The sequence below is a fragment of the Triplophysa rosa genome, linkage group LG6 (genome assembly GCF_024868665.1).
Source record: "Triplophysa rosa linkage group LG6, Trosa_1v2, whole genome shotgun sequence".
NCBI classification, from domain to species: Eukaryota; Metazoa; Chordata; class Actinopteri; order Cypriniformes; family Nemacheilidae; genus Triplophysa; species Triplophysa rosa.
Window position 1 is genome coordinate 10,223,759 of NC_079895.1, and position 18,374 is coordinate 10,242,132.

At 39.1% G+C, this 18,374-nt stretch overlaps 1 protein-coding gene across 9 annotated transcripts in view; it reads right to left on the bottom strand.

The window, feature by feature from the left end:
* The window catches only part of dachd (dachshund d), a 104,607-nt gene that overhangs the window by 35,910 nt on the left and 50,323 nt on the right, over positions 1 to 18,374 (bottom strand). For 5 of the 9 annotated variants that reach the window (XM_057336191.1, XM_057336190.1, XM_057336195.1 and 2 more), the window contains exons 2-4: positions 18,247 to 18,362; positions 14,332 to 14,391; positions 11,134 to 11,295 (exon numbers count right to left, since the gene is read on the bottom strand). In XM_057336191.1, the coding sequence (XP_057192174.1) occupies positions 11,134 to 11,295; positions 14,332 to 14,391; positions 18,247 to 18,362 (338 nt within the window). The remainder of the gene's footprint in view (positions 1 to 11,133; positions 11,296 to 14,331; positions 14,392 to 18,246; positions 18,363 to 18,374) is intronic. The other 4 variants (XM_057336197.1, XM_057336193.1, XM_057336196.1 and 1 more) reach the window with 2 other exon arrangements.

Consider the following 18,374-nt stretch of genomic DNA (forward strand, 5'->3'; position numbering starts at 1 on the left):
TGGAATCCAGATGTCCTCTGAAGCAGCACATTGTTCATCGAATGTCTTTTTTCTTCTTTTGTAGTTTTCAACAAACTAGTCTCAAAAACTCCTTTAAAAACTGTCAAGGCCATGGTCTCCTATTGGTGAATGTGAACAGAGACAAACCAGCTATTTTTGAATCAGCAGTTCACTTTGGATAAAAGAGTCGGCCAAATGCATAAGTGTTAATGTTTTAGAATTGATGATTATTGATTAAATAAAAATGATCACTGCTGATTTCAAGAAATGCATTCTTATTTAAAGTGGATTTGCTGTATACAAATAAGCACCTTTCTGTATACTTATATATTTGACTTGTATACAGGTAGTAGACAAATAAATGTGTCGTATGGTGTGACAGCCAAAAACTTATAAAGATACTATAGATAAAACTCTCTTGTGCTATTTGATATTATAAATATGAATAATGTAAAATAATATATTATTTAAAGTTTGTTTCCTAAAAGTTTGCTATGTCACACCATAGGACACATGCACGGTATATTTGTCAACTACCCACACAGCTCTTTTTGATGATATAATAATATCATCATACACATGAACTGTGATAGCCCTTAGGCTGGTCCTTAAAAAGAGACAGATTGAAGCAGCTATTGTCGGGTAAAAGCTGCCCTTCAGAGCGCAAGCCTCCTGCGTTATCCTGTGAGGGAGGAAGCTTTCCCTTGACAAAAATTAAACCAGCTCCTACTTGGCACTTTATTATCTCTTCAACTGAGTGATTTATTGTTTGTGGAATGAAAGCAAAAGAGGAGGAAAATTACATTTTCAGCGCAGGCCGGGCCCGTTCTGCCTCCACTCCTCTGTCCTGGAAGAGCTCACGACAAACAATAATGTCAGCTGTAATTGATCTGAGGTCGCCAGTTAGCCCTCCAGTAAAAGCCCACTATTTAAGCGACAATCCGCCCTTGCCTGCTCCTCAGATGCTGTCTAATGAAGCTGTCCATCTCTGCTATTTACCTTCTCTTAAATGGAAGAGGAAAGATGTACTGTATGAAGGCGAGCCAGGAAAGATTTGCTTTGCTCCCGTGAAATAAGACCTGCGGATGCCGTCGGAATGTGTAATTGGCTGCCGAAGTCGAAGACGGGGGTTCCGGCGCTAATTAAATGACTTGTTTTCTGGCCTATCCATCTTTGTTTGTGAGTGCAAAGCGACAGAGCAGAATGCTGTGGATGTTCTTATCTAAACAGGCGTTGTTTTGGTCATCCCTTTGATATGGGAGCCAACATCTTCCGTCTTTTGAAGTAGCTATTGAATTGGAATAACAATTTAAGTTCTTTTTTATCTCGCTGGAGAATTGCAGACTGTTATTTTTTGCCATGTCCATTGTTATAACAAGGTCTCACCAGTTGCATATACAAAAATCAATTAAAATATTTATATTATAACAATGGTGCGGGGAATTTTTGTGCGGAATTTTAGTAACACAGAAAAGTAAAATCACAAAGGGCTTTGACATTCAGACAGCAAAAATGTACACGCAATATTTTAATTGGAAACATGATATAGGCTACTCATAAATACATTCTGACTACTACAAAAGACCTTCAACCATAAAAAGAGCAGAGCTCCATCTGTGTAAAGGAGGTGTTATTGGAAATAAAAGCATAGGTCTTTATAAACAGAGACGAGACTGCTTTTCTCGTAAGGGTATAAATTGTTTTTTTTAGTCCCAGATGGCTCAGCTAGTCAAGGCTGTTAAATGCTGTAACTCATTAGGGCCTGTTAGCAGGGAAGGTATTTCTTTGAAGTAGCCACCCACTGTCTTTCTGTGTCATTGAGAACTTTCAAGTATTTTCTTCCTGCGTATAATCTTAATGCTAATCATAAAAATAACATCTTGTATTTGTTAATATCCTGCAAAAAATGATAACAAAAAACACACCTGTATACTTTCACAAACAAAATGCAAGATATTTCTGAAGATGTTGAAAGAGAAACTATATACCTGTGCTGTGTAAAAAAGCATTTACTATGCTCGGTATAAAGTGAAAGTGCGTTAATGAAAAACACATGCTAAAGAAAAACATCTATTACACACTTGTGAGTGTAAAAAATAATGGCAACAAAACATCCCTGGTTTGATGAGGAAGCATAATTGCACAGCCGCACAACCCTCCACAAGCATCATAGCAAACATGTGATAAGGATTACAGAGGAGACAGCATTGTTTTGTTATTTATTTATTTTTATTCTTCCTACAGGAAGATAAAGACCCAGCAACAGTTCTTGGCATACGGTGGTTTCAGTCCAGTGCCACTACCTGTTACGCAGTCTGGCCATTAACAAACTATATCGTTTCGGGTACAGAATAATTCATAAATTACATTTGAATCTAAAGGCTCAATGAATAAAAAACACAGTGGGGGGGATTTCCTATAAATGAATTGTGCCCGCTGATAGCGCGGTTTATTTATATGCCCAGTCTGCGCCATTTTAGTGCCCGATTCAATTAAGGTATTATGCAAATCAGGTAACTGACACGTCCAAAACTGCTGCCATGATCAATAGAATGAAACACATTTTTATTAACATGCATTAAATTACTGCATCTGCAGGTAAGTGCATAGTGAGAATTTTCCAAATAAGGCAATAATAATGTTTAGAGATTTTTGGGTGGTTAGTAAATAAAACCCACGTCCTTGATATGCACGCAAAAGTTGCATGAATGTTTAGTAAATTCCCCCTGGTGGTGTTTATGGATTTTCAGTGTAATTTAATTTTCATCTGATTGAAACTCTGTTAGAGAGAATGCTGTTTTTAATAGAAATCCGAGTTCTGTCTCTCTGGTCTTTGCATGTGTTGAAATGTCAAAGGCAATCAGTTGAACAAAAACATTGTGAAATATAAAGCCACAGTTTTTCTCTAATCTTTTGTCTCTGGTGAGCGCCACAGTTTGGTCTCATCTAGACTGTAACTTGATCTGGTTAACCAAATTACTCGCATGGTACAAGATGCCCAGACACAGGCCTTCAGGACACATTACTGAAAGCACACCCAATTTGGATTTGAATTGGTTTCAGCTTAAATTTGTCCCGTATCATTCTCAATAAACTACTGCTGGTTTGGGGGAAGCGGGAGGGAGCAGCATCACTAGCAGCTGTTTCCACAGTGAGTACAATATATTCGAGCCCAATCAATAAGCGTCTCCCCCCTCCTTCCCTGTGGGACTCTGACACCCAAGCAAAGTGGAGGGGGGGGGTCATTTCCATCTGATACTGAGCAAAGGGTCCCGTTTAAAAAGATTGCTTTCGGTCAATGGCAGGCAGTTGTCATTTGACTTGGACTCTGAAATGAAATGTATCGAACAGTGTTATCAATCACAAAGTGCATGGGTCCATGGGAAGGCTTTCTGGGGGATGAGACGGTCACTTGCCTCATCTGTTCTAATTACAAAATTAGCATCACGCTGGAGAGGCTGCATGTTTGTTTGAAGCTGAAATTCCTTGTGAAAGGAGATTTGTTTGGTTTGTCATACTGCATGTGCTTACAAAAAATCCCCCTACTTCAGATGCATAAGGAAAGAAAAATGATAAAAATGATCATTTTAATATCTCTGCTGTTCCTCTTAGAGCAAAAAAGAGGCAAAAACACCACCCCTCTGATTTTTTCTACTGAGAAAAAAAAACATTAGTAATCTCATATGTTTCTAATATATGAGACAGAGTTTTAGAAGAGAGCTCAACAATCTCACAAACAAAATACCAATGTCTGCTTTTAAAGGTCAGAGAATTGGATACAAACATTTCTCGTAAACAAATGTACTAATAAATTTACAAGTGGCTGGTAATGATGGCTAGTAAATAAATAAGCATCAAGAGTATATTTGAAAATGTTTCTGTATGACACATAAAAAGAACTGAAATTTTGATTTTCCTTTTTATTTCAATTGTAAATCAGCTACTTGATTTGTACAGTAAATCATGCATTCCAATGACCCAAATCAGCCTTTTATAACGCAAACGAAAAACAACACTTAAGGGCCGTTCACAGTATAATGATAACTATAAAGATACCTGTAACTATAACTATATTTGCGTCCACACCAGCGGACATGAACAAAAATGCTATGTTTAATGTAGATGACCTGCTGATGCTTTCGTTTTCATTCCCGAACGTTTTTTCTCCAAAATGTGACAGCAAAGGCTGGATGCTCTGACCAATAATCACCAATAATCAAACATAATCTGCCAAAAACTGTCTGACCGCATGTTTAATCGTTCATCAGCTTGAAAAATCGTTCTGAAAGTGATCCCAACGATATTGTTCTCTGTATCTTTATCGTTATAGTTATGGTGTGAACCCCGCTATTCTCCTGAATTAAGAACGATTTAAAAAATATATATATATCGTTATAATGTGAACGGCCCTTTAGCCTTCACACATTACTTTCTTTTAATTTCAGCTGACCGCAGACATAATTATGAAATATAACTGAGAGTATAATGCCTATAGTATATAATTTCTTCTTGCATATAGAGATCATCTGAGAAGAAATCCCGTAAATGACATAGTGTATCCCATTCTCCCTTAATACATAGGTTAATGTTGTCTGTTCTACAGCAGCATAAACAGTCTACTTTCTGTAACTTAAGGCATCGGGATGATTTGTTCTGGCAGAAGGCCTGACCCAGAGCAGGATTACTTGTCTAGTTAGGGTTAACGGGGCTCCAGGCATGATTGATACCCATGAGCGATAATGACTGTGCCTTCATTTCTCATGTTCTAATTGCTGCAATGTTATTATTACTGCAATAATCACCGCAATATTCCAAAAGCATCGCATCCTCTCTGTCATCATAAGGCGCGCTGGTTACGCATCACACGGCCATTTGTTTATCTCCCATAATTGAGTGCAGTGAGATGACCTATCGGAGGAATATACTAAGCAGTCAAAGTGCACGCATCGCTCACATTACGAACTGCAGAAGCTTATCATCTGTGAAAGGTTGAATGTCATTTATTACATGTATCGCATTTACACCATGTGACATTGTCTTTTCAAATTGCGCCGATCTCTTCATCCCTATCTTTGCCTTGAAAGGTCACTCAATTCCACTTATAAATGCAACCTGACAGAGATTAGTAAAGAGCATTGCACGATGCGCTGCGTCTCACCATCGAATAAAACGCCTCTGAATTAATTCATCCGATTAATGAAGAATGAGCTTTAATGTTGATGACACTCGACAAGTAAACCGGTCACTTGTTTTTATTTTATAATTAATTTCGAAACTCGTGCTTCTGAAAGACGGCACATAAATATTTGCCTTACAATCATTTTCTATACTGTAGCCCGCTCACTGCAATACAGTAGGGCTGGGCTGCTTTTCAAAGATGATGGAGCATGATACGGATCATTACAGAAATAATGTTTAATCAATTCCCATTTTGTAATCTGTTTCTGCAGTTGTAGGCATTTGTGTACATCAGTGCTTTCCGCATTTGTACCGCACCCCCGCTCCTAAAATCATGCATATTCAATTTTATGCTGATACTAACTGTCGATGCAACCGGAATTAAAACAAGCAATTCGACTTCATTAACGAAGTAAGTGATTATCGAGTTATCTTTTGAAATTCTATTAAAATGTGTGACGCTCTCCACTTATCTGTCACCTGCTTCCCAGGAGCACAACAGCCTAATAGAGGCACTCAGAAGCGAATGCCCAGGAGAGACCGCATCTCTCTAAACTCAGCCCTGCTTCTCATCCTGGTCTCAGAGCTATTACTAACACTTCCTGCCTTCCCGTGAAGAGCCCTGTTGGTGCTTAAAGCTAGACAAAACAGCATTCAAAAATGTAAACCGACACAGGTGAGACAGCTTTGAAGAAAGCCATTTACTTTCCGGAACGCTAAATGACTCAGTCAGTGAGTAATAAGGAATGAATCGTAGGCCTGCTTTCTGCCGGCGTGACTCAGAAGTAAACTGCGTGGTTCCCCCTTTAGCTGTGGGTCGGTTATTCTCTTAGCAGAATTTTAAAAGAGAGACTTGGGCTCTGATCCAAAATCTAGTGCCTACATAGGCATCTCCCTTTTAAGGCGGCATCTAAACAGACGGTTTTTGGAATGATGTACAGCAGCAACACAAATAGCGCTCATCACAAACAGGAATTCATAACTATTTTACGAGGTGGTTTATTCATATGAATTTGTACGTTGTAGATCTGACTAGAAAAAAGCGATACTGAATCCCCACCCCTGACGCCACTGGCGCGAAAGCAAATCGTACTAATGTGTACGAATAAGATCGTACAAATTCATACGAATTAGCCACATCATTAAATAGTTACGTTTTTGCTGTGAGATTGTGTTGGGAAGCGCAAAGGAGACTTGATTTACAGACAATAATCTTAAATAAACATTTTTGAGCAAAATAGTCAAGTATTTTGAACTACTTCGTACAGATAATTTTCAGTATTGAGCTCATAATATTTAAATGATACATTTTCATAGTTTCATATACCACTTTGCATCTTGCATAGCTTGTCACGTGGCATTACAGGCCTTCTCCACAAATGACATGTGTGATACCTAGTTTTAGAAATAGAGAGTCAGAAAAGCAAAAACTGCATTAATAAAACCGAAGTTTTATGCTGTTTGCCGTAACCTCTCCGCGTTTAGCAGTGCGAGGCTGCCAGATTGAAAAACAAAGCACAACCCTTGTTGGATTTGTCCTTCCACAGTGTAGGGTTTATTATTAGAAAGGACATAAACAGACTAATTAAATCACAGCAGTCGAGGCTGAGATGACAGCTGGTGTTGTGTGTGACCAAACAGATCCCTATCAAAGAGCAGGAGGCATGGCTCGCTCAATCCGTCCTCTATGGGGAGCTATTTTAAGAGGCCCGGCATTGAGCACGAACGCTTTATGCTAAATGAGGGCTCAATGTACAAGCTGGCTGATTGTAAAGAGGAGACACGGCCCCAATGCATGATGGATGTGCCTGCTGTAAAGACAATGGATTCAGGGTCTACGTTTTTTGATAGGCTTTGAAGAAATGTGACAGCGCTCATCAGACAGATATCGCGCTGCTTTCGACTTCCTTTTGCCAACATCAGTGTCAGTTAAAGACGCCGTTGAGTGCTTGACACAGTGATGCATTGAATTTGTGACGAGATTGCTCCTGACAGTGTAACAAGTACAATGAGAGGCATGAATTCTTACAGTTATTATTATGTGTTTGCAAGTTTATCCGTGTGTTTTTGCGTACAACACACGTTTAGCTGCACCCTAGATGGTAACTGTAGTTCACCTTTGACCTCATCTTGCATCCCATGCATCTTAGGTATACACTTAATAAATAATGATTAGAAAAATTGAGATACTTGTACTAAGGGACTGCCATAGATTAATATATTTTGAATAATTATAAGAAGCTATTAAACACCATTGGTTGACTGGCTGCATTGAAGTCACAGATGAGAAAAAAATATAGTTTTCGCAAGTCAATAACAGCAAGCGCAATGAAAACAACATAATCAATCGCAATGCGACGTTTGCAAACAAGAGCTTGAATTATAACACCAATAATTGATTCCCCTCCTCCCCGCTGTTTTTTCCCGCTCTCCCGTGATGTCATTTCCAATCGATTCCTTCCTGTGTACAATGATGAGAAGTTTCCCGAGTTTGTTTTTTGCTTTGACACTTTCGCCCCCTGCACCACTGGAAATACGCAAGCTGCACCAGCAGCTTAACCAAAAAGGATTAACTCCCATATCCAACCGAGAACACAGATAATGCTCAGTAATTGGTAAAAAATGAAGATGAATGGGACAGCAAGATAAGGACCAATTAGCTCCTCCATGCTTACAGCTGCGGTCTCTCTACAGATCCATCTCTTGAGTGCTGGCCTTCACCGCCAGAAGAAGCCTGGCAGAATTAGCGGCCTGACCTCATCGATGGTGGGAGGCCCACCCATCATCTCCCTCCCCTTCACTTTTAATTCTGTCCCTAACATAGACACCTGTCACCGGGCCTGACGTGACTCCCGCTCCCCCCGTCCCCAAAACACTAAACACCAGGTCTGGGCCAGGTCTGAGCAAGCTAACTCGCTAAATGAGAGAAACCCACACAAACACGCACGTCGAAAAGCGCGCACATGCCTGAAAGTTTGTCGCTTATTTCATTATGGCAGCATCATCTGGTTGGTGATACACACAATTCCCCCATCTAATTACGGAGAGGATTTAAGGTCCATTAACGTTGCCGTGGCAAGGAATCAGAAGCAAAATGGCACCCAGTGGCCACCAAGAGAGATATTCTTTCACCTCCTTCCATTTCTTAACCCAGTGCCAATAAATGCATGAATTCTTTGTAGTTTTCTGCCTTTGCACAAAAAAAGATTACATTTGAAAAAAAGTCTATTAATAAATAAGCAATTTTTCCCTCTTGTTGAAAGGGGCAGGTGATTTCTTCAGGGAATAATGAAGGTTTTGGTTCAGGTCAGCTCAACGGATCACTGTTTGTTTCTCTTCCAGGCAGTGTTTTGCACATGTTTTGCTTGGTTTGTGATCTGTAATTGTGCCATTTCCCGTGAGTCACTGAAACAATCCACATTGTAAGAGAGGGGAACCACCACCTCCTTGAGAAAAAGCAAGGGAAGAATCAAAGGGAACTAAACACTAAGTTAAATCGCATTCACCTCCTCTCTCGCTCAGGATGTTTGGACATTTAGCTCCAACTTAAATTGGCTGACTGTTTTTCTCTTTTTTTTGTAATGAATAATAGTGATGCAAAAGTGATTTGAGTTAAATATTTAAGGCAGAAGAAATATTAGCTCATCCAATTTGCGGCAACAGCATGTCCCCACAATGTCCTTCACACGTTGTATTATGTTTTATATAATTTATGTAATAATTCTGACCAAAAACAATAAATAAATAAAAAGATCCCAAGAAAAAAGGAGAAAAATGAGAAAATATGTTTCCAAAGCCCACTTAGCAACAAATATAATAATTATTATTATTATTATCATTATGATTATTATTAAAAAAGAAAAATTATTATAAAATATGTGTATTTTGTTTATTTTGCTAAGGGAACTTTGGAAACATTTTTTAACTATTGTACCTAGCAACATTCTAGCACACCATAGTAAACACACTACAGTAAACCACATATATAACACACTTAAAAACGTTATATTTCATTTCTCCGACACAATCCCCTTGGTGCATGATTGACCATACTAATACTGAATAATAATTATTTGCATATAATGATATAAAAACAACACTTGTCGTTGGTGGTGAAGCTGTTGGTAACCCCCAGTGACATTTAGAAAAAAATAATTACACTCGCATGTAACTACGTGCATCTAAATAAAACCTCGTAGCAGGAACAGCTGTTTTAATATAGCACATGTTCATTTCCTGCTCATGACATTGTCCACTCCTGTCTGAGTTGAGCCGAGTTCCTCTCTTGTAAAGTCATGCCTATATCCGTCAGATGATTTCAGACTCTGGACTCCAGCTGCATAATGTTCTCGTAAGCAACACAGAACAGGCAATCACAGTCTAAAACCATTAGAGCCAATCACCGTGCTCAAAAAGGCAGAAGTCAGCAGAGCACTGTACATAAGAGTTTATTTTCACAGTTGCCTGTTTTCTCTGGCACTCTTTTAAAACACCCTGATGTGATATCTCTCTTGGTTCTCTGGTGAAATGACCTTTCTGTTTTAATGCCGTAATGATCCGGAGCAGTGAGGGAATTTGCTGGAAGAAGGGAATGGAAAACACTGTCTATTTCACTTAAAAACCTAATTTATGTTGCAATTAAATGCTGAAAGGCGCTTGTTTTTCCCCTCTGGCTTTGCCGAATAGAACCAGCTATATTTCGCCCTCATAACATGTGGGTGACTCCTATTGGCCACCCCGTCACAGGAGAGTGCTTGATATAAACAAGAGATTGAAATGACATCCAGTAATCAATATTAGGATGGCTTCAGTACCAAACATCATTTGTCTCAGCCTCCGTTCTTTTGACCAAACGAAGCATTAATTCAAATCATAAATCTGGGAGTGATTTAAATCCCAGAATGAGGGGCCCGCCTGCCTTTAATGATTTATTTTCTACATTTCTGCGAGCGAGAGATTTGTCCGCACGCAGTGACAGGTCACCTTCAAACGCCAGAGGTAGACTGTTCATCACCATGCAGACTAGCATCTCATCGCTGCGAGTAAATATTAAAGTAAAAGAATCCAATTGATTGTGGATGGGCCGGAGAGGCGTATCGGCCATATATTTCACTCAGAGCTTCTAATGCCTCCCTAGTTCGGCTTCTCCGCTCACTGCGGAGCCCAGAATTATTATTCTTCAGGGAGCCTGCGTGCTCAAGGTTACAATTTAAATTGTAAAAAGATAAAAACAGTTTCTTATTAGCCCCATTGCCGCAGCCTCGCCTATTCCGATTCGCATTTATCTTTATTTCGGTGACCTCGTAAGCCCCCCGCTGCTGTTAGCTGTTAGATGACCTCAGCTGCGCCGTAGTTTCCTACGATAAATCTGCTTAGAACGCGCCGTGTTTTGCAACAACTCGCAGTGTCAAACGCAGCTGGGAAATCCTTCAACGCAGGGTGGATATTCACAATGGAAATCACACACGCACGGTTCAGCTCGGGGATTATGGTAACTGAATCATTTGTAATGGATTTGTGGTTTAATATAACAGTGTAATTTCCACAAAAAATGGCTTTAAGTAATGTTGCAAAGAGAGATGAAAAAATCCGAATGTATCTCTGAAACGATTAATTGAAACGGGGGACATTCAAAACCAATTTTCTTCACCAAATTGAATTAGCGGCTCGCTTAATAGCTATTAGCTTTGGGATAAAGTGCTCATGGATGCATTTGATGTGTAGCTATTTTAAAAGTGCATTACCTGCTAATGATGAATTTGGAAACAACCAAACAAACGGACTGCTCGAAAGGAGATTACACAAAGCTTCCTAGTTTCCTTATAGACACAAAAGTTTGCTGCTTAATGTGCAGGTACAGTTAAAGCACACATCTTAAAAATGTTCCCCGGGAAAACAGCACGAGTTACATTTAGTTGCACAACTTTCAGTGTATAGTGTCTGATGTTGACTTGCCCACACTTGAGCTGAGATCTCCGTTTTCCGAGTCAGGGCAGTGCTGGGTGTTGTTGCCGTGGTAGCTGCTCATCACCTCCAGTTTGATCTTCTTCACCTTCATGGCCTCTGCAATGGCGGCGTTGGTGGCGGCTGCAGCTGCTGCAGCGGCGGCTGTAAGGCCTGTAGCGGCAAAACAGGAGGTTTGAGTACTGCATCATAAAAATTCATCTGCTGCATGGAGTTATATAGGCTTAAAGCAAGTGTATGGTCAATAACCACTTCTAGACTAGACATTTACAAGACTTACAGATTTTCCAACATAGTTGCAAATGATTAAAACACATAATAGATGTGACTTTACATTTACACTTATTAACAGTAACATTCAAATAACTAAAAGGTTTTACAATCTCAAAAGCACCAAATAGAAGGGCCAACTGGCATCTGCAGACTTTTTCTGCATTTTCTGTTTTGATATTTGGGGAAAACTGCTGAATTCTAAGTAACAGATTTAAACATTTTAGAAGAGCTGACAGTGATCCATTTACGGATGCACGTGTAGCAAAATATATTTTATGTAATATATTATAGAAATACAAAATATTTCATATACAAATACACAGGAGGCATGGGATGTGTAAAACTTTATGAATAATGGGCGGCCCGATTCTGCAGATAACTGCTGAGATTTCTGTATAATTCTGCACTCCGGATTCATACGGGCCTGTTTACGGTTAAACATTTAAAGGTCCGATGTGTAATTTTTTGGAGGATCTATTGACAAAAATACAATATAACATACATTAAAGACCTTACATAATGAAGCGTTATGTTTTTTTTTACCTTAGAATGAGCTATTTCTATCTACATACACCACGGGTCCCCTTGCATGGAATTCACCATGTTGTTTCTACAGTAGCCCTAAATGGACAAAATGCTCTTCATTTCATAAATACGTTATCTCCTTTCGGCAAAGAAGCGAAAATGTGATGACATCTTAACCCTGTGTCAGTCTCTGTAGTGCTTTGAAAGGGAGGGGTGGAGTGAGCCGTTGGTTGCAATTTGCAACCTCACCACTAGATGCCGCTAAATCTCATACACTTTAAGTGAGGAGTTTGAATGCTTGTAGATCAATCGTGAACAGGTTGTGCCCTCAGACGCTTCTTGACGATGGTTTTGCATCTAGAGCTATATCTTTTCTCCCATCACTAGCACCACTAAGTCTAGCACCACGTCTTAACTAGAGCAGATCATTGGCATCCCGTCCCTACCAGTAGCTATGCTGTTTGTGATTACACAGTTGGCCCCATCGGCCTGATGCAACGTTTTCCGCTGGAAACCTGACTGTCAAATACGTCTTCTCTCATTTCCGTCTCGTTTTCTCTCTAAATGCAAAGATGACGCTGTTGTGCTTTGATGATGACAGATGGAGTCAGGAGAACTTATCAAGAGTGACATGTTGCCATAGTTTCTATTTGTAAATAAACGGGTAGGGATGTATGACAAAGTGAAAACAAACAGCCTGAAACAGTGGGAAACCAAAAACGTGCTCAAATCACGCACGCTCTCAAAGACATGCAAATGTCTATGACATATCAAATAGACACACTTCGAACATTCCCATCTGACTGTGATTTCATTATCATTCCCTCTAAATGACTTGGAACGTTGCAATTCAAAGGCTCCAGTGGCAATAATCATTTTTTCCATTGTTTGATTTGTTTAAAGGGAGCACCACGGAGCCGGGGAGATTGGATAAAGAACTGACTCGCTGTCATTTATTCCTTTTCAATGACAAAACACCTGAACAACTCGGAGAAAGTAAAAGTGAGACCCTTGAAAGAGACCTTGGATCCATGAATGAAGATTAATGAAACGATGTGAATGGATGAATCAGAGCCGAGCTATTTTTCCACCGGTGTTCAGTGAATCCTGTGATCTGTCTCATTTTATACGTACAGTGTATTGAAAGTGGTTACAATACAATAGATTCACAAATGAGATCATGAGGATTCTGGGATATCTTCGAAGCAATCACCATGAAAAAATTCATGACATAACTCTTTAAATTTAGCCTAAATTTATGCAAATTTATCATGCTTACTAAAAATAAATAAATACAAATAAAATATTTGTATAAATATTTTATATTTAAAATGTTATGAATAATAATTTGTATAAAAAATGAAATAATTATTTAAAAAATAGCCAAAAATACTATTTAAACAATTTATACTAATCTATGATGCTAATCAAAAATAAATAAATAAAATAATAGTTTTATACGTATTTTATCATTTTAAATTTAACATTTTATAACTAATATTTAAATAGTAAAAAAAATCAATCTACGTAGTTGTTGGTTGACTATTTGACATAAATCATAATAAATTCATGAATGTACAGTATCATTATTTATTAAGAAACAGTAGCTTATTAAATACATACAATCAAAATGTTATGGAAAATCCAGTTATTTAGTATCAATCAGTGAAATGTTCTTTGTTCCATGACCCTTTTAACTTTTGTTTCCCCTGATGCAAGGAAGCCAATTGATAAATTCATCCTCGCTCAACTGTCACATTTCCCTGACACGACTGTCCTGAGCGTGGAGAGAAAGTGGAGCAGAGAGATATCGAACATGTGGCATTAATACGGCAACTTGCCTTCCCAGCAGCAAATAGGCAGATGGTGCAGGTAACATTGCATGCCACCGGCTTTCTGGGCTTGTTTGCATTTTAAAGTACATCAGTACCATATTGATGTATCGTATACATCATGTTGGAGTGGGCGCTCTCGTTTGCTGTTGCATATGCATGCCCTACAGCTGCGAACGGATCTTACCCCCCCCACCCCACACACACACTCATAATAAATATGGCCTACAGTCGCACTGAAGGTCAATCTTCATTTGTGTCTAATGGGTGAGAGTCAACTGTTTTTTAAATGAGATGTATGCGAAGCGTAGACCCGAGGAAAGAAAATACCGAATAAAATTACCTTTCGGTTGTTTGCGCAACAAAGGGCATCGAAGTAGCATTTAAGGGAATTTTCAAAACGCCAATTACTCAATTTGATAATGCGTCAAACACAAACACTAAAACTGACCTGGTGATATGGAATCTCCTACAGGTGAATGTTATGAATAGACAAGTTATCATAATTTTCAGCTTAATTAGTCCATTACAGTATAAAACAAATCAAAGTGGTTCTTACTTAGTTGTAACCCAAGAACCGTCTCATCAGGTCTGCTCTGACAGACAGCAAGAAGAAATGCTAAATACAACAAACCACACATTAATACATTCATGGGAAAGATCACCCAAAAGTGAAAATTCTGTCGTTATTTACTCACCCTCTTGTCATTTCAAATCTGTATGACTTTCATTCTTCTGCCGAACACAAACGATATTTTGAAGAATGTTGGTAACCAAACAACGGGGGTACCCATTCACTTCTATTGTACGGACACAAAAACAATGCAAGTCAACGGGTTTACCAAATCTCTTTAAAATATCTTTTGTGCTCTGCAGAAGAATGAAATACATACAGGTTTAAAATGACAAGAGTGAGTAAATGATGACAGAATTTTCATTTTTGAGTGAACTATCCCTTTAAATATTAAGAACACATTTCCGTTTTTAACTTTATTTTTTTAATTATTATTATTTTTAAACCATAATGATACCCAAATGAGAACCATGGTACAGATTACAGTCTTAAGCATTACATTATGGATCCTTTTCTAAATGATCTTCTAACAATTTTCCAAAAATATCATTAAATACAGACAAACAAGACTGCATTGCAGTATATAATTGTACATAATGGTGTTTGACTGTAACAAAATATCTACATCAAAGTACCAGTCTAAAAAATTGTTCTTCACTATGCCAACAAGTCCACTCATTGTGCCCCGACAACAAGCATCCCACTCCTTCCTCAATTAGCATTCATTAGTATGCAAAGCACCAACAGCGCAACGTTTCGACTTTTGAAAGTCACCTTTAAATTCAGACGCACATGTCTGTTTTCTCACAGACAGAAGGATCTCTTCGGCCACATAAACAGCCGTGGCTGAGAGACGGCGAGCGGGCAGACGCGAGACGGCAGCGAGGGGAGGGGACTCCTTTGACAAATAAAGATTCGCGCGGCACTGTCACACTGTGCACAAAACAGCAAATAATAGAGATGCGGTCTGATCGTAGCCCTTGGAGCAGCTGTCATATTAAATAATAATGAAAGATCTATTAATATGTAAAAGAAACCAGCAGAAGACTAGCTTAACGCTGTCATGCCTCTGAATATTGTCAAAATGTTCATTATTAATTAACATGCGGGCTGCCCTACCTGCTCAGTCAGAACATTCCTATAACAAATAAGAAATGTATGTGCCTCCTTCCACTAATAGTGTAATTAAATTAAGATCAGATTAACTTCACATCAGTACACAAAGAGTGAGTTAGCCAAGCTGATGATAAGCAAATGCTTATCTACTGACTGTTTGGGCTCCTAATAGAGACCGAGGCCAAATTTCACGGAGTCTGTTTGCAGCGACTGATTTAAGAAATGCATTTGAGCTATTCCATTTGCATTAGTATATATCTATCGTACAGTACCATTAAATGCTGTTTGTCAAATGTATCTAGCTATTCTAGTTTTTAGTTACTGCTGGCTTTGCCCTGTGTGTGTGTGTTTAGAGGTGTTAAAAATATATTCTGAAGCTTAACTAGGCATCATCTCGCCTTGAAACTTAAGGCGTCATCCGTTTGCACCACGTCAGCCCAAAGGAAATAATCGGCGTTGAAGGCCAAATTGTCTGTAATACATCTGAAAGAGAAGAATGTTTCTGGACCTCAGAGGGGGACATCTGCTCTAAAGGCCAAAATCCACTTTAATAAATGGAAAGAGACACAAATGATGATGTCCTTTCTGAAAGCAGGTGGAAGTCATTGTATGAGTAACAGACACATGTGCAAATAGTATTGGGCGTAGAATGTTGTCCTTTGCCACAAAGCTGATTTGTTGTGTTAATAGCATGTGCTTTTTGGCAAGATACTAAAGAATGTATTTAAAAAAGGCAAGTTGTGGGACACGTACCACTCGATTCCCTAGCATAGCTTTACTGGGGGGAATTCAAAGAAACATAACATGAAAATTACAGCAAATAAAATTTCTATGAGAGCGATGCCACCTCTGAGGAAACTTGTTTATTTTTTGCAAAATGGCCTAAAAGTTCATATGCTGCTCTTTTAGGAAATTCGTGTCTATTTTGTAGATAGAGAAGCTTGTTCAATATAAGGGAAAATGGTCTGAAGCCTGAAATCTTATTATATTATTATTATTTAAAGGTAGAGCGTATGAAATTTAGCAGCATCTAGCGGTGAGGTTGCAAATTGCAACCAACGACTCACTCCACCCCTCCCCTTCCCTTTCGTAGTACTTTCGCTTCTTTCCTGAAGGATGTAACATATTTACGAAACGCGGTCTGTAGAGCAGTTTGTCTGTTTAGTGGCAACATGGCAAATTCCATGTAAGGGGACCCACGGCCTATGTAGATAGAAACAGGTAATAAAAACATAATGCTTCATTATGCAAGGTCTTTATACACATTTGAAGACATGGTTATGTATTTTATATTGCATTTGTTTCAATAGATCCTCCAAAAAATTACAAATTGGCCCTTTAAAAGGTGTGGGGACAAATAACATTCTATTGAACGTGAAATACCTCAGCAAACTTCAAAAAAGCCCTAAACCTTTGCAAAATTATTCAAGTTGAATGAACACAATAACGTGTACCGCTTGAAGCTGGTTGTAACTATGGTTCACGCTCTTCCAGACCTGGTGCCTGTCAAGATGACAAGAATCGATCAAAGACGAACATGAGCGAAATCTCACTACATTTACTCACTGTATGCCAGCCCATCAAACAACATAAGACCCTCACAAACTTGATTGTTTAAAACGTTACTTTTCTTCAGAAGTCCTAACCGAAATGTCAAGATCAGAGCCTTTCTTAAGGTTTAAAGGCCTGGATATCAAAAGCTTTTTGTCGTGGTTGTTCGGAACTTAATAAGAGAAGACTCTCATCCTCTACGGCATGGCCTTTGAGATCCTGTTTCCAAACAAGACACTGATAGGCTGACCTCACTCAGAACTGGAGGGGCTGCCGTACCCACATTCCCAAGCCGCGAGGCTCAATAATTCTTTAGGTCCATTGTTCGAGACCACCTCTATTGACAAGTTTGAATTTCTAAACACTTTTGTCATTCACAGAAAGACTGCTACACTTGCAAACTGAACTACATAAGAAGAAAAATAATACTGCAGAAAACTTAATGGAGTTTGTACTTAAAACAACAACAAAAATATACAAAAACACTGACCGGAAGATTTGATTATTCATTGCTATTTAAAATCAATTTAGCTCAGTCTAGCTCTTTTCTTAAAGCAAGAATTGGCTGCATGTGAAAGCTGCATATTTTGCAGTGTATATGAGATACTTTGCAGGACAAAAAAAACAAAACAATACAACGTACCAGATGAGAATAAACAAATAACTATATGTCTTTGTGCTCAATAATTGCTTAAGAATACGCAAGAGGGCTTTCACAAGAAATAAACTGTGCATTAACAACGAGTTAACTGTAACCTAATGACTGTGTATTATTAAAAGATGGCAGAACAACTGAGACCACAATATGTAAATCAGAGCGCTTTCTTGCGAGCGACTTCAAAGGCACTGCAATGCAAACCAGCCGTAAATAGAACAAAAGCAAAAAGACCTGCTCTAGGCAAACTAAAGGCACAAACGGCTGTTGTTGATTGTTGTGGCGATAAGCTTGCTTTAACATCACAACGGCCTATGTACATATAGCAGTGAAGTGGATTTAATAGGGCTAATTAAAATCCACTCAAGGCAGAATGCAGCATCTCGTATAATGATCTGCGAGAGAACAACTCTCCACTCCAATTTATACTGGAGATGTGGCTGATGGGAAGGGAGGGGGCAGGTGGAGATGGCCAACGGTACGGCTGGTAGTTTGGGGACTGTCAGGTTTCGCAACGTGCCATTTAACGGATGGGCAGCGGGCCGCTGTGAGAACCTGAGGACGCCGGCCTGTGTTACCTGTAGGGGGAATGATTCCTGGCGACATGAGGCCCGGCACGGAGTGCGGCATGATGTGAGGGTTCTCCAGCGATGTCACACTCTGGGTCCGTTTGGGAGGCCTCCCGGGTCTTGAGCTAAAACAGAAG